Here is a 22,274-nt window from a genome sequence, read left to right on the forward strand (position 1 = left end):
CTGATGTTCCGCTCATACACACTGCCACCGATGGTCACACACTGCTGTCCCGGATCCGACTACCCTTCCACACACACAGACCTTCCCTAGACATCCAGCCGACTCCTCCTTCCCCGGTGGCAACAGCCGTCCCACCCGGCCACTAGGGGGTGCCCTAACATTAGAATACAATACAATATAAAAAAATACAACACTTTTATTAATAACATTTCCGGATGATGTTTCCTTTGTAGGGGTTATGAGCACCCACTACAGTCCTCTCCTCTGACTGGAACTCTTGGGACCCATTACTCTGCTACCCGAAGTTACAGGGCTCTGTACTTCATCCCGGCTAGCCACCTCTCCCATTCCAGGGCTCTGCCGGCTAATGGACCTGGAGCCTCCTAACTGATGCTGTCCGCTCTCTCAGCTTAGGGGTCCTCAGCCATCCACTCGCCCAGACCCAGGTAAGGAAAGTGTGTATGAACCGGTCTGGACTTGGTGGTTCCTCTGTCTGCCTCCCTGAGAGGGAGAGCCCTCATGGGGAGCTGTAAAAGTGTGCGTCACTGCTTCCACTCTCTCTGCTGTCCTAAGGTGTTCTGACTAAAACTCAGTCTTCTCTGCACTTCACATTCAGGTCCCCCCTCCCTTCAGGTTCTCATGGGAACTGGCCTGTGTGATCCACCTGCTCATTAGGAGAGGAGTCATGCAGGCTCAACTAGTGCTGAAAAGCTTTTTAAGGCTAGCGCCACACATCCGTGCCTCCGGTACGTGTTTGGCATTTTTTACACGTACCGGCGGCACGGAGACATGTACAGCAATGCTACCCTATGGTAGCAGGCACACACACGTAAAACCACACGGAACGTGTGTCCGTGTGCGTTTGTACGTGTGTGCGATTTTCAAAGCGCTGACATGTCAGTGTTTTCTCCGGCAGCACGGGTGTCACACGGCCCGCACCCGTACCACACGGGTGTAGTGTGGATGCGGTCCCGTGTGACACGCGCCGGAGAAAACACACGTGTCAGTGAAAAAAAAAAAAAACATTAACTCACCTTCTCCAGCCCTCCTGTCTCTGCCGCTGCTGCCTCTTGCTGCCGACCGCCGCTCATTAATCTCATAGAATATTCACTTCACTGCCTGGCAGCAGCAGCAGCGGGGAGACGGCAGGACCGAAGACCGAAGATCAGCACCACGGACAGCAGCGCGGACATCAGGAAGGATCAGGTGAATATAATAATTACCGGTTCTACGTGTGCTATCGCGGATAGCACACGTAGAACACACGTGGCCCGCACATACCAGAGACACGTACTTACCTGCACGCAACACGCAGGGAAAATACGTGTCTCTCGGCACGTGCGTGAATTTCACGTGAGTGTGGCAGAAGCCTAACTCCTTCCTGCCAGTGTGTGCGAGGCTGTTTGAGCAAAAACAAAACTTACGAAGTTAACCTCTGCCTGTCTGGATGGATATTATAAGATACATAAGAATACATATATAAAATACAATACCCTGTAGCACCCAGTCTCAGGGGCGCTACAACTGGATCTAAAATGGATGCCAGGAAATGAGGTCAAACACAGGACTGCAAAACACTGCCACAAACTAGAAAAATCTACAAGATGAAACGGGAGCAGCACAAGGCTTCTGGCCAGTAGGTGGCAGCTCACAAACATGAATAACATAAGCTAATGATAACAGCAGGTATAATGAAAACATGAAAGGAACAACACACAAACTACAGATGAGAACTAACAGCAGTTGGATTGATACAACGGAGAAGGAAACCGTCAACACTCAACCAGAAGTCCCCAGATGGAGCTCTACAGTTGAGCCATGACATTACTTGTGCCAGTCATTGCACTGGTTACCCATTGACTACAGAATACAATACAAATTTATCACTCTCACCCACAAAGCTCTCCACAGTTTGTCTCCACCCTATATCTCCTCCCTCATCTCCTTCTATGACCTTTCACGTGCCCTCCGTTCTGCAACTGATCTAAGACTAAAATCCTCCATAATCCAAACCTCGCACTCCGTCACCAAGAGTTCTCATCTTCTGGAATGCACTACCCTAGACGATCCAACTAATACCAAGCGTCCACGTTATTAAGCCTGCTTTCAAAACACGTCTCTTGACAGACCTATCACCTCAACTCACTAACCTAACTCTCCCCTGTTGCCTTTTTCTATATATAAAACATAATCTGTTCCCTCCTATTCATACGTCTCCAAATCTTCCATGCACCCAATAGCATGAAATAACTGCACTTTGACATACTGTCTGATGGCTGGATCATGCAGCTGTATTTTTGTATGTCCCCGCTTAATTATAAACTGCTGCGAAATATGTTGGCACTATCGAAATAAAATGATTATTATTATTATTATTATTAATAATAATATCTGTACAAAAAAGAAAATCTGACTAAGGAAAAAGGCCTAGTGACCTTTTCAAATTCTGTTTATTTTTAATAGAGATTGTGATATGAAAAATTGAAGAAAAATAAAACATCGTTGTTTTTTTTTTTAGATTCAATATATTGAGTGGGTGAAGTAAGTTGAACACGTCACCAATTTTCCAAGTAAATATATTTAGGCGCTATTGCCATTAAATTTTCACTAGATGTCTGTGACAACCCATTCAAGATACACATGAGAAGAAATCAAACCATAGATGTCCATAAATTAAATTCTGTATAATAATGAGAAATGAGACAGGAAAAAAGTATTGAATACATGGACAAAAAGAGGTGCAAAAATCCAGGGAAAGTGATGACACCAGCTGGAATCTATAAGTAATTAGAAAGCAATTCTGCCACTTAGTGAAAAATAATATCAACTGGTTCAACTGATGGCCTATAAAAAGATGTCTCATTATCAAGGTGCCAAACAAGAAACATCTCATGATGGATATGTACCGCCCCGGGGCTCGGCCGGCTGCCGAGACGCTCGGATCCGTGCTCGTCGGTGGGTGGCTCGAGCTCCTCACGGACCCGGGGGTCACGTCACTCTGAAAGGGGGGGTTGACGCTTCACGTAGGGACTTCGGCGGGGAGGTCCACGCGGTAATTTGTAGGGGATTTGAGTTCATGACCCCACCCACGGGTTGTGGTGAATGGATGGACACCACCGCTGCCGTTGACTAGGCTCCCGAGGACGGTGTTGCGCAGCTCAGCTGGGTGTTGACCCCTCCGTGGGTAGGGGGATGATGGTCCCGGGGGCCCGAGGGAGGTGCTGAGGCGGGGGAATGGATGCGTGTTGGCGTAGCGGTGCGGCACGGTGCATGGCCCGAAGGCACTGTTGTACTCACTATTACAAACACACTGGAGTATCTGGTAAACCAAACAAGATGGTGAACGGTGCCCGCAGCCGGCTGCGGTTTTCCCCTTATCAGGTTGGTGGTTTCCGCCTTTCTCCTGCACCTCACTTATGTAGAAATGTCGACTCCTATGCCTGAGCAACGGTAGTCCGCTCCCTAGCTTGGTATGTGCCGGGAGAGCCCTTTTTGCCCGCAGACGCTGGCCCGTCGGGTCTCTATGCCTGGGCGGTGGCCTTACCCTAATGGTTGGGCTGTTGTCTTCAGTCGAGCCTTAGGTGGGAAAGGTCCTAAAGTCCAGTCCTCAATCAGTTGATTTGACTCAGCTCGGTTGTTTCTGGGCATCGTACTGGGTCTGAGTACCCCTCCTGGTGCTCCGGTTTCCAATCGGTTCCCCGGTTCGGTACCGGCGGGTCACTGCCCGTCCCCGGTCCCTACGGTTCCACCGGCTGTAATTCCAGCTCCTGCAGGCGGCCACCACTGTCTGCCTCCTTGCCAGAGGTGACTGGGCTCCAACCCAGATACCTGGTGTAGACTATGGCAGACCTAGGCACAGGTCTGCCCTTGAACTTCACTCCACTCCACTTCACTTCACTGTCAAAGCTCATCTACTGTTTTTCCCGCCTCAGGGCCTGTGAACTTCTCGGTGGGCGGAGCCAACCTCCTGGCTCCACCCCCCCTGGTGTGAACATCAAACCCGGAGGGTGGTGACAAGGGTTTCGTAGTTTGGCTGCTGTCACCTTATTAACCCCTTAACGACCGCGGGCCGTAAAATTACGTCCTTGCGGTCATAATGTTACTGCCCGCGGTCTGCCGGCAGCATCATGCTGCGATCGACACACATCTCAGCTGATTTTCACAGCTGAGATGTGTGCCTGCTAGGCACGAGCAGAATCGTTATCTGCTCGTGCCGTTTAACCCCTTATATGGCGCTGTCAATATGTGACAGCGCCATTATAAGCGCGATCGCGGTAAACATTTCCTTACCGCCCGATACCAGAAGTCACGTGACGCGATCACGTGACTCCCGATAGTTGTCATGGTAGCACAGGGTCATGTGATGACTCCTGTACTACACCTGACTTGCTTTCACTTTCGCTGTGCCAGCGGCACAGCAAAAGAGAAAGAGAGCGTATCTGCTGTTTACAGCCTTGTAGCTGTGATCAGCAGATACTGCAGAGCGATCGGAATGCTGATCGCAATAGTCCCCTAGGGGGACTAGTAAAATAAACAAAAAAAGTTCAAAAAAAGTTTTAAAAAATTGAAAAAAAACAAAAAAACCTAAAAGTTCAAATCACCCCCCATTCGCCCCATTGAAAATTAAAGGGTTAAAAAAAAATAAAAAATACACACACATTTGGTATTGCCGCGTTCAGAAACGCCCGATCTATCAAAATATAAAATCAATTAATCTGATCAGTATACGGCGTAGCGGCAAAAAAATTCCAAACGCCAAAACGATGTTTTTTTGTCGCCACAACTTTTGCGCAAAATGCAATAAGAGGCGATCAAAACGTAGCATCTGCGCAAAAATGGTACCGTTAAAAACGTCAGCTCGAGACCCAAAAAATAAGCCGTCATTGAGCCATAGATCCCGAAAAATGAGAACGCTACGGGTCACGGAATATGGCTTAAAACGTGCGCCACTTTTTTCGGACAAACTTCCGATTTTTTTTTAACCCCTTATATAAAAGTATACCTTTACATGTTTGGTGTCTACGAACTCGCACTGACCTGAGGCATCACACCCTCACATCAGTTTTACCATATAGTGAACACAGTGAATAAAATATCTCAAAAACCATAGTGCTATCGCACTTTTTTTGCAATTTTTCAGCATTTGGAATTTTTTTGCCGTTTTCTAGTACACTATATGGTAAAACTGATGGTTTCATTTAAAAAAAATGAGCCCTCACATGACCATATTGACTGAAAAATAAAAAAGTTACGTCTCTCAGAAAAAGAATGGCGGAAAAAAAAAAACGAAAGCGAAAAATCGGCCGGTCGTGAAGGGGTTAAGGGGGGTTGTTTGTGTAAGGGCCTACTTGTGATAACCTGGCTAGTCCAGGGCGTCACATTCCCCCTTGGTTTAATGCAGACCGTCCGCGGGCTGCCCGGCCACCATCGGTTTATTTTTGTTGCTTTAACTGAAAAAGATTAAAACAGGTTGACAAATATAATAACTTTTGTACAAACTTCAAGCTTATTTAGGACTCTTCCCTTTACGGGAGGCATACTCTTAAACGTTGCAAAAAATAACATTTTTATTAATTCGGGAACGGTACCGGGTCCTTCAGTCACCCACCCAAACAAACCTAGCCTTGATGCTGCCCCTAAGAAACGGGCAGCATCCCTTTTCCCACTTTTCTCCGCCATCTTGGTTGCCTCAGCAGACAGGTTGCTTGAGCCTGGATGCGGCGGCACATCTGCTCCATCCGGGCTTCCACCCAGGCAGCTGTGCCAGGTGCAGGCTCCTTCACCGCAGGCTTGCCAGTTGGTGCGGCCATCCTGCTTGGCTGGTGTCCAGGAACGAGGAATGTGGCAGGGTCCTGGAGTCCCTGCCCTTTATCTGCTCGGTCACATCATGCAGAATCTTCACCCGCCCCCCTTGGTCTTTTTCTGGCAGTCCTCTTTTAGGCCGGTAAGTTTTGTTTTGTGACTTCCGGCTTTGCTTTTTGGCCATGTTCCCAGGGGGCGGGGCTTCGGCTTTCGCGCCCTTTTCTCGGGGAAGGAGACCCTGGGCGGGAATTTTCGCGCCAACAAGATGGCGGCAAGATGGCGGCTTCTGAAAATTTTGCAACGGATCACCGCTGACTTCAACATAAGGCGCACTTCCACAAGGTAAGTGGACGGGTATCTATCCTGTTCGTGATGCCAGGTTTCGGGGTGTGCCGCCCCCGTGCCAGCAGCCTGCCGCTGCTCGGATCCGGACCTTCCGGTGGGTGGCTCGAGGGTCTCCGGACCTGGGGGATCCCGCGGACACTCCGAATGAAAAGGGGGATGGGATGGTGGATGTAGGACGTATATGTAAGGGCTGGGCCGTACTAAGTTCATGACGCTACCCACGGTATGTGGTGAGGTTGGACACCACCGCTGCAGTTACGGGGCACCCGGGGGAGATGTTGCGCAGCAAGTTGTTAACCCCCTCCGTGGACAGGGATGGTGAGCCCGGGACCCGTTGGGGGTTTGGTGCAGGGAGATGGGCGGCCGCTGGGTGCTGGTGTACTCACTTTGTAGAAAACACACGAGTCTCTGGTAAACCAAGGTGATGGTGGTCGGTGCCTGCAGCCGGCTGCGTTCTGGTTCCCCCACCCAGGTGGTGGTCTCTGTCATTCTCCCGCACCTTTTAGAACAGTGGACTGCCTGTGCTTGAAACTTCAGGAGCCTGCTCCCGGCTGGTTGTGGCCTAAGGAGCCCTTGCCCGCAGACGCTGGCCCGTGAGATCTCTAAGCCATGGTGGTGACCTTTTATCCCCCTCGTTGGGCTGTTCTTTTCAGGACTTTGGGTGGGACAGGACCTATAATTCTGGCCTCAATTGGTTAATTAACCAGTTCCAATAGGTTCTGGCTTCAGGGTCCGAGTTCCCCTCTTTGTGCACGGTTTCCGGTCGGGTCCCCGGTGTAGGTACCGGCTGGCTGCGACCCTGTCCCGGTCCAACCCGGTTCTGCCGAACCATCTTCCCGTCTCCTGCGGATGGAGACCACCGTGTGCCTCCTAGCCAGTGGCACCAGGGCTCCTACCCTGGTACCTGTCAGTTTGCTTCAGGCCTGACACACACGCCTGACATCCACTTCTGCTGAACACTAAAACTGAACTTCCTGCTAGACTGACTACTTTCCCGCCACGGGCGGTCTAAACTCCTCAGTGGGTGTCTTCCAACCACCTGGTTCCGCCCCATGGTGTGTTTATCTAACCCTGAGGGGGTGACTAGGGTTTTCTGGTCAGCTGTGTGTTACCTGGGAGGGAAAGGTGTTATGCAGGGGCCTATTTGTGACTACCTGGCCTGGCCAGGGCGTCACAGGAGCATCATATTGTTTGTGGGGGATTATACTGTGTGAAGGGCTGTGGGGGTGTAACGGGGTGCCGGGGGTGCCTCGGGGGGTGTAGTCGTGGCCCCTTTTGGCGACAGGCTAACCCCCGGCCCCGCCGTCACTATTGGGACAGGGGAATGTTTGGTGGGGCAGAGTGTGGATGACAGGAGCACGCTGGCAGACTCAGGAAAACTCCGCAGACAGGCATCAGCTGAACCAAACGGCATTTTATTACACATATCTTCAAAACAGTCTCGGTACACAAATCTTGCAGTGTCAAATCACAATTCCTGCCGGGGAAACTGTTCGTGTTTTCTCTGTTCAGGGGCCTTGCCCGGCTACTCTCGTTTGCCTAAGCTCACACTCCGGTTACTGCAGAATTGACCCACACACTTCTGCTTCGCCGGCTAAGCCTCTTCGGGTCCCACCTGTACACTGCTGGTTCCCGATCCGGACACTCTCCTTGTTCTCTCTCTCTGGCTAACTGCCACAATCGACCCCACACTCTGTCCCCGTTGCTCCTTCTCCCCCGTCCCAGCAGAAACTGACTTCTCACTACAGCAACCTCTCACCCTCCCCCTAGACTGTCCAGCTCCTCCTCTCTCCTGTACTGTTCCTATGGGGACAGCCGTCCCACCCTGACATCTAGGGAGAGGAAACCCGTTAACACTGTAAAACACAATTAACATTTTTTAACTACCCCAGCGTGGGGTATCTTCAGGGGGGGAAACTGCGCCTGCGTGTAAGGGGTCCGTCCACCCCTTACATGGGTATCATCCTGTGTGTGAAGGGCTGTAAAGGTATCATCCTGTGTGTGGAAGATTGTACTGTGCGTGGTGGGCTGTGGGGGTATCATACTATGTTTGGAAGATTATACTGTGTGTGGAGGGCTGTAGGGGCATCATTCTGTGTGTGGAACATTTTACTGTGTATGGTGGGCTGTGGCAGCCTCATACTGTGTGGTTAACTGTGGGTCCATCATCCTGTGTGTGGTGGGCTGTGGGAGCATCATATTGTGTGTTGGGCATTATACTGTGTGTGGAGGGCTGTAGGGGCATCATCCTGCGCATGGGAGATTGTACTGTACGTGGTGGGCTGTGGGGGCATCATCCTTTGTATTGTGTGTGGAAAGCTGTGGGGGTATCATCCTGTGTTTAGGAGATTGTACTGTGCGTGGTGGGCTGTGGGGGCATCATCCTGTGTGTGTGTGTGTGTTAGATTGTATTGTGTGTGAACTCTGGAGGGCTGTGGGAGCATTAATTTGTGTGTGGTATTAAACTGTGTGTGGTGGGCTGTGGGGACCGTGGAGGCACCATCCTGTGTGTGTAAATTATACTGTGTGTGGTGAGTTGTGGGGACTGTGGGGGAAACATCTTGTATGGGATGCTCTTTGGGGGCATCATACTGTGTGGGGGATTGTATTGTGCTGCAGAGGCATAATACTATGTGGGGGCAGCATACTGTGTGTGAGTTAATGCACTATGGGAAACTGTAGACTCATCATATAATATAGTGGGCAATATCATACTGCGTTCTTCACTAGTAGCGATATTTCTTTGAGTGCACATATAAAGGACTGTGCAAGGCTAAGGAAGTGGCTTGGCGTAAAATAAAATTTGCTGTGCCACCATGAGTACCACAGTATATGTCCTGTTTTTCAAAACTGGAAGTTATGTCTATCTGAATATTCATAAGAAAGGGGAGACAAAACAATTATTCTTATGTATCACATATCAAACTTATCAATGTAAGTCTGAGTCCATGAAAACCTCGGACAGCACATCGACAGCAGTGTAGTGCTGTCCGTTTTTCCACAGACTGTTTTCGATGAGAAGTTTGAGAAACCTCTGTCAATTGTTTGTCAAAATTCAAATTCATCACACTAATGAAAATAAGCACAGATATTGCACAGTACAGGGATAATACACACAGTGATGTCACAGTACAGGGGTAATACACACAGTGATGTCACAGTACAGGGGTAATACACACAGTGATGTCACAGTACAGGGGTAATACACACAGGGATGTCACAGTACAGGGATAATACACACAGTGATGTCACAGTACAGGGATAATACACACAGTGATGTCACAGTACAGGGGTAATACACACAGTGATGTCACAGTACAGGGATAATACACACAGTGATGTCACAGTACAGGGGTAATACACACAGTGATGTCACAGTACAGGGGTAATACACACAGTGATGTCACAGTACAGGGGTAATACACACAGGGATGTCACAGTACAGGGATAATACACACAGTGATGTCACAGTACAGGGATAATACACACAGTGATGTCACAGTACAGGGGTAATACACACAGTGATGTCACAGTACAGGGATAATACACACAGTGATGTCAAAGTACAGGGGTAATACACACAGTGATGTCACAGTACAGGGGTAATACACACAGTGATGTCACAGTACAGGGGTAATACACAGTGATGTCACAGTACAGGGATAATACACACAGTGATGTCACAGTACAGGGATAATACATACAATGATGTCACAGTACAGGGATAATACACACAGTGATGTCACAGTACAGGGATAATATACACAGTGATGTCACAGTACAGGGGTAATACACACAGTGATGTCACAGTACAGGGGTAATACACACAGTGATGTCACAGTACAGGGGTAATACACACAGTGATGTCACAGTACAGGGGTAATACACACAGTGATGTCACAGTACAGGGATAATACACACAGTGATGTCACAGTACAGGGATAATACACACAGTGATGTCACAGTACAGGGATAATGCACACAGTGATGTCACAGTACAGGGATAATACACACAGTGATGTCACAGTACAGGGATAATACACACAGTGATGTCACAGTACAGGGATAATACACACAGTGATGTCACAGTACAGGGATAATACACACAGTGATGTCACAGTACAGGGATAATACACACAGTGATGTCACAGTAACGGGATAATAAACAGTGATGTCACAGTGCAGGAATAATACACACAGTGATGTCACAGTACAGGGATAATACACACAGTGATGTCACAGTACGGGGATAATACACACAGTGATGTCACAGTACAGGGATAATACACAGTGATGTCACAGTACAGGAATAATACACACAGTGATGTCACAGTACAGGGATAATACACACAGTGATGTCACAGTACAGGGATAATACACAGTGATGTCACAGTACAGGAATAATACACACAGTGATGTCACAGTACAGGGATAATACACACAGTAATGTCACAGTACAGGGGTAATACACACGGTGATGTCACAGTACAGGGATAATACACAGTGATGTCACAGTACAGGAATAATACACACAGTGATGTCACAGTACAGGAATAATACACACAGTGATGTCACAGTACAGGGATAATACACACAGTGATGTCACAGCACAGGGATAATACACAAAGTGATGTCACAGTACAGGGGATAATACACACAATGATGTCACAGTACAGGTATAATACACACAGTGATGTCACAGTACAGGGATAATGCACACAGTGATGTCACAGTACAGGGATAATACACACAGTGATGTCACAGTACAGAGATAATACACACACTGATGTCACAGTACAGAGATAATACACACACTGATGTCACAGTACAGAGATAATACACAAAGTGATGTCACAGTACAGAGATAATACACAAAGTGATGTCACAGTACCGGGATAATATACACAGTGATGTCACAGTACAGGGATAATACACACAGTCATGTCACAGTACAGGGGTAATACACTCAGTGATGTCACAGTACAGGGATAATACACACAGTGATGTCACAGTACAGGGATATAACACACAGAGATGTCACAGTTCAGGAATAGTACACACAGTGATGTCACAATACAGGGATAATACACACAGTGATGTCACAGTACAGGGATAATACACAAAGTGATGTCACAGTACAGGGATAATACACACAATGATGTCACAGTACAGGGATAATGTACACAGTGATGTCACATTACAGGGATAATACACAGTGATGTCACAGAACAGGGGTAAGAAACACAGTGATGTCACAGTACAGGGATAATACACACAGTGATGTCACAGTACAGGGATATTACACACAGTGATGTCACAGTACAGGGATAATACACGCAGTGATGTCACAGTACAGGGGTAATAAACACAGTGATGTCACAGTACAGGGGTAATACACACAGTGATGTAACAGTACAGGGGTAATAAACACAGTGATGTCACAGTACAGGGGTAATACACACAGTGATGTCACAGTACAGATAATAAACACAGTGATGTCACAGTACAGGGATAATACACAGTGATGTCATAGTACAGGGATAATACACACAGTGATGTCACAGTACAGGGGTAATAAACACAGTGATGTCACTGTACAGGGATAATACACACAGTGATGTCACAGTACAGGGGTAATACACACAGTGATGTCACAGTACAGGGGTAATACACACAGTGATGTCACAGTACAGGGGTAATACACACAGTGATGTCACAGTACAGGGATAATACACACAGTGATGTCACAGTACAGGGATAATACACACAGTGATGTCACAGTACAGGGATAATGCACACAGTGATGTCACAGTACAGGGATAATACACACAGTGATGTCACAGTACAGGGATAATACACACAGTGATGTCACAGTACAGGGATAATACACACAGTGATGTCACAGTACAGGGATAATACACACAGTGATGTCACAGTACAGGGATAATACACACAGTGATGTCACAGTAACGGGATAATAAACAGTGATGTCACAGTGCAGGAATAATACACACAGTGATGTCACAGTACAGGGATAATACACACAGTGATGTCACAGTACGGGGATAATACACACAGTGATGTCACAGTACAGGGATAATACACAGTGATGTCACAGTACAGGAATAATACACACAGTGATGTCACAGTACAGGGATAATACACACAGTGATGTCACAGTACAGGGATAATACACAGTGATGTCACAGTACAGGAATAATACACACAGTGATGTCACAGTACAGGGATAATACACACAGTAATGTCACAGTACAGGGGTAATACACACGGTGATGTCACAGTACAGGGATAATACACAGTGATGTCACAGTACAGGAATAATACACACAGTGATGTCACAGTACAGGAATAATACACACAGTGATGTCACAGTACAGGGATAATACACACAGTGATGTCACAGCACAGGGATAATACACAAAGTGATGTCACAGTACAGGGGATAATACACACAATGATGTCACAGTACAGGTATAATACACACAGTGATGTCACAGTACAGGGATAATGCACACAGTGATGTCACAGTACAGGGATAATACACACAGTGATGTCACAGTACAGAGATAATACACACACTGATGTCACAGTACAGAGATAATACACACACTGATGTCACAGTACAGAGATAATACACAAAGTGATGTCACAGTACAGAGATAATACACAAAGTGATGTCACAGTACCGGGATAATATACACAGTGATGTCACAGTACAGGGATAATACACACAGTCATGTCACAGTACAGGGATAATACACACAGTGATGTCACAGTACAGGGATATAACACACAGAGATGTCACAGTTCAGGAATAGTACACACAGTGATGTCACAATACAGGGATAATACACACAGTGATGTCACAGTACAGGGATAATACACAAAGTGATGTCACAGTACAGGGATAATACACACAGTGATGTCACAGTACAGGGATATAACACACAGAGATGTCACAGTTCAGGAATAGTACACACAGTGATGTCACAATACAGGGATAATACACACAGTGATGTCACAGTACAGGGATAATACACAAAGTGATGTCACAGTACAGGGATAATACACACAATGATGTCACAGTACAGGGATAATGTACACAGTGATGTCACATTACAGGGATAATACACAGTGATGTCACAGAACAGGGGTAAGAAACACAGTGATGTCACAGTACAGGCGTAATACACACAGTGATGTCACAGTACAGGGATAATACACACAGTGATGTCACAGTACAGGGATATTACACACAGTGATGTCACAGTACAGGGATAATACACGCAGTGATGTCACAGTACAGGGGTAATAAACACAGTGATGTCACAGTACAGGGGTAATACACACAGTGATGTAACAGTACAGGGGTAATAAACACAGTGATGTCACAGTACAGGGGTAATACACACAGTGATGTCACAGTACAGATAATAAACACAGTGATGTCACAGTACAGGGATAATACACAGTGATGTCATAGTACAGGGATAATACACACAGTGATGTCACAGTACAGGGGTAATAAACACAGTGATGTCACTGTACAGGGATAATACACACAGTGATGTAACAGTACAGGGGTAATAAACACAGTGATGTCACAGTACAGGGTAATACACACAGTGATGTCACAGTACAGGGATACACACAGTGATGTCACAGCACAGATAATAAACACAGTGATGTCACAGTACAGGGATAATACACACAGTGATGTCACAATACAGGGATAATACACAGTGATGTCACAGTACAGGGATAATACACACAGTGATGACACAGCAGAGATAATAAACACAGTGATGTCACAGTACAGGGATACTACACAGTGATGTCACAATACAGGGATAATACACACAGTGATGTCACAGTACAGGGATAATACACACAGTGACGACACAGCAGAGATAATAAACACAGTGATGTCACAGTACAGATACACACAGTGATGTCACAGCACAGGGTTTACGCATTACTTATTTTCTGTGGAAATATACCAATATTTTTCTTGTTTTTCTGCAGAATGGAAAGAGATGCCAAATTTATTCAGAAAAAAGCAGAGAGAGCCACCTTGCGGGTACATTTAAGGGAAAAATACAGATTACCACAGGTATGGCAATCATTTTAAGGCGAAAAGGGGACCTTATTGTTCCTGATTTGTGGAAAAGAATGTAAAAAAACACTATGGCAATATCATGAATGTTACACTCTAGGAACCTTGTGACCACAAAAATATCTGACCATAGTTTACAGGGAATATTTGGAATAATATTTGTTCTGGAAAACCTTGTCCCCTCCCCTCCTGACAAGACACAGTAAATTATCTCCAATTGTGAGGATTGTTGATAACTTTAGTAAGTGTTTATTTATTTTTTTTAACTTCGTTTTATTAACAATTTCAAACATGGTACAACTGACATTTGCCATATAAAGATATCTCAGTATATAGATAGTAATATTTAAATATAACAATGAACAGTCATATAAAGTCCATAATATCTTTAGCAGTTAAGATAGAACAATGTTATTATCCATACTTCTTATCATTTGCATATATATCTAATTTTATATTGAGCATAAGAACAGCTGTAACTATCAGCATGACCATATTTTGAAAACAAGATAGAAAAAGGAAGAGAAAAATGAAGAAAGAAAGAACAACAACAGCCACATTGCATTATTATATCTCAATATACCATTGGACAGTGTTTCAAATCCCAACATCTAGCGGAAACCACCATTATCCGCATAATCTCCCTCAAACCTCTGCAAGTGTGTCTGGAGAAGAATTCCACAAACCCCAGATTTTGTTAAATTTTCCCGGGCACCCCCTATTATAATATAACACCCGCTCATAGACTATGGTTGCATTGACTAGTTTAACCCAGGACCGCACAGTTGGATTCGAATCTCCCATCCACCTCAGAGCTATTAATTTCCTAGCCAGAAACAATGACTCTCTGATGTAAGTATTTATTTTTGTGTTTGCCTGACCGATGTTTTTGTGTTTGAGTAAAGAATATATTTTGTAAGATTCAGACCTCCATTTATCACTTATTTATAATCCAGAAAGTTTTTAAACCTTGAAGGTATCCTCAGGTGCAGTCAACCATTAATTGCTGAAATAAAATTGGCTCTCATAATGACTGTCCCAGGAAAAGAAGACCTAAAACTTTGCTGCAGAGGATAAGTTCATCAGAGTTACCAATCTTAAAGAGCACACATTGACAGCATCTCAGAAAATAGCCTTCATAAATGAAATCCAGACATCAAGTAGCAAAAACATCTCAACATTAACTGTCCAATGAAAGCTGCAGATGAGAAACTGTGGAAAGAAAAGCGCAATAGGGTCTTACCCCAAAAAGGGAGAAAGATATGTAATAAAAACACACTCACCTATAATGGTTGTGCCAGTCACAACCACTATACAGGCATATATAAGATCCAGGTCCAGGCAGCAGTCCCAAAGTTGGCTGATAACAGAGAGTGATAGAAGAAGGGTCTTAATTCCGCGCCAAGGACTCAATGGATCCAGGAAGAGATTAATGCTTCTTTAATAACATGCACAAGTCTACGGATTTGATGTTCTCTTGCCAATGTCCTGATGAAGGGAGCTGTGTCTCCAGAAACGCGTAGACTTGTGCATGTTATTAAAGAAGCATTAATCTCTTCCTGGATCCATTGAGTCCTTGGCGCGGAATTAAGACCCTTCTTCTATCACTCTCTGTTATCAATGAAAGCTGCAAGAAGAAGGCCATTATGGTCTAATTGATGAAAAGTTGCCACAGACAAAAAGGGACTTTCTTTGGCCAAGAAAAACAAGGACTCGTCATTAGATCAAAGCAAAATCTGTATTGTAGTCTTATGAGGCAAAATTTTAAATTTGTGGTACCAAGTGCTGAATATCGGAAGATGATTTCTACATGTGTGTTGCCCACCTTGAAACATGAGGAGAAGGTGTGGGGGGCTTCACTCGCAACACTGTTGGTGTTTTATACAATGCCCAAAGCACATTACTAAGCATGGCTACTACAGCGTACATGATGTCCCATCTGATTTGCTCTTAGAGGAACTATCATTTGTGTCGCTAGTGGAGCAAGGTTAAAGGAGGCAGGGTTTGCGATTATGAGAGCTCGGAGGAGGAGGTGTCACTGCAGTGGAGCGGCTCAGGAGGTTCACAGGACGGAGGGTCGGTGATGCGGTGGGCGGCATTGATCTGACAGCTGGCTACGAGCTCCATTGAATCACCCACAGTTGATGCGATGGACTTCAATAAAAGGGCCGCAGAGGCGGCACGTGCACAGATTGATGTGATGGACGTCAAGAAAATGGCCACTGAGTTTTAACTGCACATGTGCCGCATCCGCTGCCATTTTCTTGAAGTCAATCTCGTCAACTGTGGGCGATTCAATAGATCCCACAGTACACCCCCGACCCCACAGTATTGCCAACCCTCCATCCATTGACCCTCCTAAACTGCAACACCCCCTCCTCCAAGCCCGCAGCATCGCCGACCCTGCCTCCTGTGATCTTCCTTAGCCGCTCCACCACCGGAGCGACGCACTAGGATTGTAAGACGGACCCTCATTTTAACATTAAAAACTATTTTTTCCTATTTTCCTCCTCTAAATTTGGGGTGCGTCTTCTAATCCGGTGTGTCTTATAAAAATAAATACGGTAACTTTGTTTGTTGATCTGAAACATTTAAGTGTGGCAACATGCAAAAGAATAAGAAGAATAAGAAATCAAGAAGGGGAATACACTTTTTCACATCACTGTATGTGGGGGCTCACATTGTATATAGAGGGGCGGGGGTTCATACTATATAAAGGGGCTATGTGGGGGCTCAAAGTGTGTATAAAGAGGCTATGTGAGTGGGTATGTAGGGGGCAGTGTGTGGGCATATTTTATATATGGGGGCTATGTGTGGCCTCATACTGTATATAGGGGCAATGTGTGGGCTTTTACTGTATAGTTGAGGCTTTGTCGGAGACTCATACTGTATATAGGGGCTGTGTGTGGGCTTAAACTGCATATAGGGGGCGATGTTTGGGCTCATACTGTATATAGGGATAACATACTGTATATAGAGGCTTTGTGTGGGCTTAAACTGTTTATAGGGGCTGTGTGAGCTCAAACTGTATATATGGGTCGTGTGTGGGATCATACTGTATCTAGGGAACTCATACTGTATATAGGGGCTGTCTGTGGGCTTTTACAGTATATTGGAAGCTATGTTGGAGACTTATACTGTATATGGGCTCAAACTGTATATAGGGGGCTGTGATTGGGCTCATACTATATATAGGGGCCTGTGTGGGCTCATACTGTATATAGGGAGCTCATACTGTATATAGGGGCTGTGTTTGGGCTTAAACTGTATGTAGGGGGCTGTGTGGGCTCAAATTGTATATATGGGTCGTGTGTGAGCTCATACTGTATCTAGGGAACTCATACTGTATATAGGGGCTGTCTGTGGGCTTTTACTGTATATTGGAGGCTATATTGGAGACTTATACTGTATATGGGCTCAAACTGTATATAGTATCATAGTATCATAGTTTTTAAGGTTGAAGGGAGACTCTAAGTCCATCTAGTTCAACCCGTAGCCTAACATGTTGATCCAGAGGAAGGCAAAAAAAAAAAAAAACAATGTGACAAACAAGTTCCAATGGGGAAAAAATTTCTTCCTGACTCCACATCCGGCAATCAGACTAGTTCCCTGGATCAATACCCTGTCATAAAATCTAATATACATAACTGGTAATATTACATTTTTCAAGAAAGGCGTCCAGGCTCTGCTTAAATGTTAGTAGTGAATCACTCATTACAACATCATGCGGCAGAGAGTTCCATAGTCTCACTGCTCGTACAGTAAAGAATCCTCGTCTGTCATTATGATTAAACCTTCTTTCCTCAAGACGTAGCGGATGCCCCCGTGTTCCAGTCGCAGGCCTAGGTGTAAAAAGATCTTTGGAAAGGTCTCTGTACTGTCCCCTCATATATTTATACATTGTGATTAGATCCCCCCTAAGCCTTCGTTTTTCCAGACTAAATAACCCCAAGTTTAATAACCTGTCTTGGTATTGCAGCCCCCCCATTCCTCTAATAATCTTGGTGGCTCTTCTCTACACCCTCTCCAGTTCAGCTATGTCCTTCTTATATATCGGTGACCAGAATTGTACACAGTATATAAGTGCGGTCGCACTAGTGACTTGTACAGGGGTAGAACTATATTTTTTTCATGAACACTTCTACCTCTTTTAATACATCCCATTATTTTATTAGCCCTGGCAGCAGCTGCCTGACACTGTCCACTAAAGTGAAGTTTACCATCCACCCATACACCCAAGTCTTTTTCTGTGCCTGTTTTACCCAGTGTTCTACAATTAAAGGAGTTGTCCGACATTAGCTTAACAAAAATTTTTGAGTTTATCTGTGCTGTATTGTCATATAAATCACACCTACATTGTTATTTTCTGTTTTCTAACTTTTGTTCCTCTTGAATTATACCTTTATTCTCTGCAGCTTCTTGTTTACATTCAGATCCAGCAAACATGACCACTTCCTGTGCAAAACCTCAGTCAGAGCTGTCACCGCCCAGCCTCAGTGTCCAGCCCCTCCCCAGTTTCCAGCCTCGCCCCCTGCCCGCCCCCTGCACACACAGTCCCTGTCAGTATATTCTTCCCCAGCACCTGACCTGGTATCACTACAGCATTGCAAATAACAGCCTCACATCGGGGTCTGCACCGCACACATATGTCTCTGCACACGCACACCCATGGCTCTGCACCGTACACATGGCTCTGCACACGCATGGCTCTGCACCGTACACATGGCTCTGCACCGTACACACATGGCTCTGCACCGTACACATGGCTCTGCACACGCATGGCTCTGCACCGTACACATGGCTCTGCACCGTACACATGGCTCTGCACCGTACACATGGCTCTGCACATGCATGGCTCTGCACCGTACACATGGCTCTGCACCGTACACATGGCTCTGCACCGTACACATGGCTCTGCACCGTACACACATGGCTCTGCACCGTACACATGGCTCTGCACCGTACACACATGGCTCTGCACCGTACACATGGATCTGCACCGTACACATGGCTCTGCACATGCATGGCTCTGCACCGTACACATGGCTCTGCACCGTACACACATGGCTCTGCACCGTACACATGGCTCTGCACATGCATGGCTCTGCACTGTACACGCACACACATGGCTCTGCACACGCACACACATGGCTCTGCAACCCCCCCATCCCCATCGGGAACACATGTGGAGTACATACTCACCCGTCCTCGGTCCCCGCCGCTCCTGCACGTTCGTCCGCTGTCTGTGCTCTCTTCAGCACAGTAGTGACGTCACCGCTGTGCTGCAGAGCGCACAGACAGCGGGAGGGACAGTGACTTCTCATCAGCACATTCAAATGTACCGGCATCGGTGATCTGTGATGCCGGTACATTTGAATGTGCGATCCTGGGCAGGGGGCCCGGTGCTGGAGCTGACACTACGGCAGCTGCCGCCAGGCCCCGCCCCCAAATCACGGACCCCACAGCAGTGCAGGGGGAGGTTACTGGAGGTGCGGGGGAATGTGTGGGAGGGTGCAGGGAAGGGGGGCGGTGACTCCTCGCACTGTAGTCGCCCAGCAGGGAGGTGACATGCTGCTCCACATTTGCATGTCAACATGGCCCTGCCCATGTAGACGTGCAAAGACCGGAAGCAGCAAAATCGCGGCAGGAGCGGTCACATGACCGCTCTGAGCCGGGGGAGAGGGGGCTGACAGCGGGGCAGGTAAGTGGTCTCTATCTACTTACCTGCCCCAATGTAGCCCAATAGGGAAATTAAAAAAAAAAAGTCAAAGAAGCCGGATAACCCCTTTAAGTACATAATCATACATTTTATTTCCTCTACCCAAGTGCATGACCTTACATTTATCTACATTAAACTTCAATTGCCACTTCTCAGCCCAATCCTCCAATTTACATAAATCTCCCTGTAAAATAAAATTATCCTCCTCTGTATTGATTACCCTGCAGAGTTTAGTATCATCTGCAAATATTGAAATTCTACTCCGCATGCCTCCAACAAGGTCATTAATAGATATGTTGAAAAGAAGCGGGCCCAATACTGACCCCTGTGGTACCCCACTATGAACTGAGACCCAGTCCGAGTACGTACCATTAATAACCACCCTTTGTTTCCTATCACTGAGCCAGTTTTTAACCCAGTTACACATATTTTCCCCTATCCCCATTATTCTCATTTTATGTACCAACCTTTTGTGTGGCACCGTATCAAAAGCTTTTGAAAAGTCCATATACACAACATCCACTGCATTTCCCTGGTCCAGGCTTGAACTTACCTCTTCATAGAAGCTGATCAAATTAGTTTGACAGGATCGATCCCTCATAAACCCATGTTGATACTCTGTCATAAGGTTATTTTTCTTGAGATACTCCAGTATAGCATCTCTCAAGAAACCCTCAAGGATTTTACCAACCGTAGAGGTTAAACTTACCGGCCTATAATTTCCCGGCTCAGTTTTTGTCCCCTTTTTGAATATTGGCACCACATTTGCTATGCGCCAGTCCTGCGGTACCGACCCTGTTATTAAGAAATCTGTGAAGATTAAAAATAATGGTCTATCTATCACAGAACTCAATTCCTGTAGTACTCTGGGGTGTATGCCATCCGGGCCCGGAGATTTGTCAACCTTAGTGATTTCGAGGCGGGCTGTGTTATAGTGGGCTGTGTTTGGGCTCATACTGCATATCGGGGGCTATGTGAGGAGTCATACTGTATATAGGGTGCTGTGTTGGCTCATACTGAATATAGAGTGCTGTGTGGGCTCATACTGTATATAGGGAGCTCATACTATATATAGGGGCTGTGTGTGGGCTTAAACTGTATGTAGGGGGCTATGTGGGCTCAAATTATGTATATATATGGGCCGTGTGTGGGCTCATAATGTATATAGGAGCTCATACTGTATATAGGGTCTTTATGTGAGCTCATACTGTGTATAAGGAGCTCAAACGGTATATTGGGGGCTGAGTGAGGGCTCATACTGTATATAGGGGGCTGTGTGTGAGCTCATGCTGTACATAGGGGATGTCAGAATACTTAACTTTGCTCAGTATTAACTGACACCGTTAATATTATTATAAAATAATTATAATTAATATTGATCAGAATTAATTTCAGCCTACTGGTATTACCCTCCACACCAGTCACAGTCTCTCGTGGCCCCGATGGAAAAATAATTGCCCACCTCTACCAATAGGGGATGTCACAGCTGACCTCCTCCTTCTCTCATCACAATGACCTTTGATTACACATCCCCTTTAATTTTCCTAATGGCATCACTGCAGGGAAATACAACACGTTCTGCCAAGATCCCTCCCCTATTAATGTCTGTGCTTTTATTTTCCTAGAGCGAAAAGGACGACAATCAGATACAGATGGCCGGAGACGACATCGAGCTTCCCGAAGAGCTCCAGAAAATGGTGGCCGAAGATCAAGTTGAGGAGGAGGAGAAAGGCTCGTTCCTTGGTCAAATGCAAAACATTCAGAATATGGACATGGATCAACTTAAAGAAAAGGCAACAGCAACGTTCACAGAAATAAAGGCAGCGGCTGAAGAGAAGTGCGCCGTGATGTAGCGGCGGGCGGAAGGGCTATCGCTTGTAATATGGAGTCATCGAATGGAGAACCTGATGCCGACAACTCTCCTACCAGGACTATGCGGGAATTGTCGTATGGCACTAAGTTATCTTGTTAGAAAAACATGCCTATTTATTTATTTTTTTTTTTCTAAATAGCCCCCCACCTGTTCACATTTTATGTGTGGTATTGCACCTCATAAAGAATAAGGGAGCCAGGCTGTACCAGACATAACCCATAGGCGCTGCTTCTGGAAGAAAGTTTGTAATCTTGGAAGCCCCTTTTAATTCTAGCTTTACTTTGTTTTAAGAGGTTTAAGCTAAATGCCGGAGTCTTTTGTTATCGCGAGAGGGAAACAGTCAGCAAGTCTGCAGATATAGAGCATCGCATGGCTATACTGGATAGTGTCATCTGTGT

At 46.0% G+C, this 22,274-nt stretch overlaps 1 protein-coding gene across 1 annotated transcript in view; it reads left to right on the top strand.

Annotated features, from left to right (window-relative positions):
- Nucleotides 1-21,856, top strand: part of CPLX4 (complexin 4) — a 44,389-nt gene extending 22,533 nt beyond the window's left edge. Inside the window, exons 2-3 of the mRNA XM_075343302.1 lie at nucleotides 14,194-14,281; nucleotides 21,629-21,856. Coding sequence (XP_075199417.1) covers nucleotides 14,194-14,281; nucleotides 21,629-21,856 — 316 coding nt within the window. The remainder of the gene's footprint in view (nucleotides 1-14,193; nucleotides 14,282-21,628) is intronic.
- The last annotated feature ends 418 nt before the right edge of the window (nucleotides 21,857-22,274 follow it).

Source organism: Anomaloglossus baeobatrachus, chromosome 1 (assembly GCF_048569485.1).
Source record: "Anomaloglossus baeobatrachus isolate aAnoBae1 chromosome 1, aAnoBae1.hap1, whole genome shotgun sequence".
NCBI lineage: Eukaryota > Metazoa > Chordata > Amphibia > Anura > Aromobatidae > Anomaloglossus > Anomaloglossus baeobatrachus.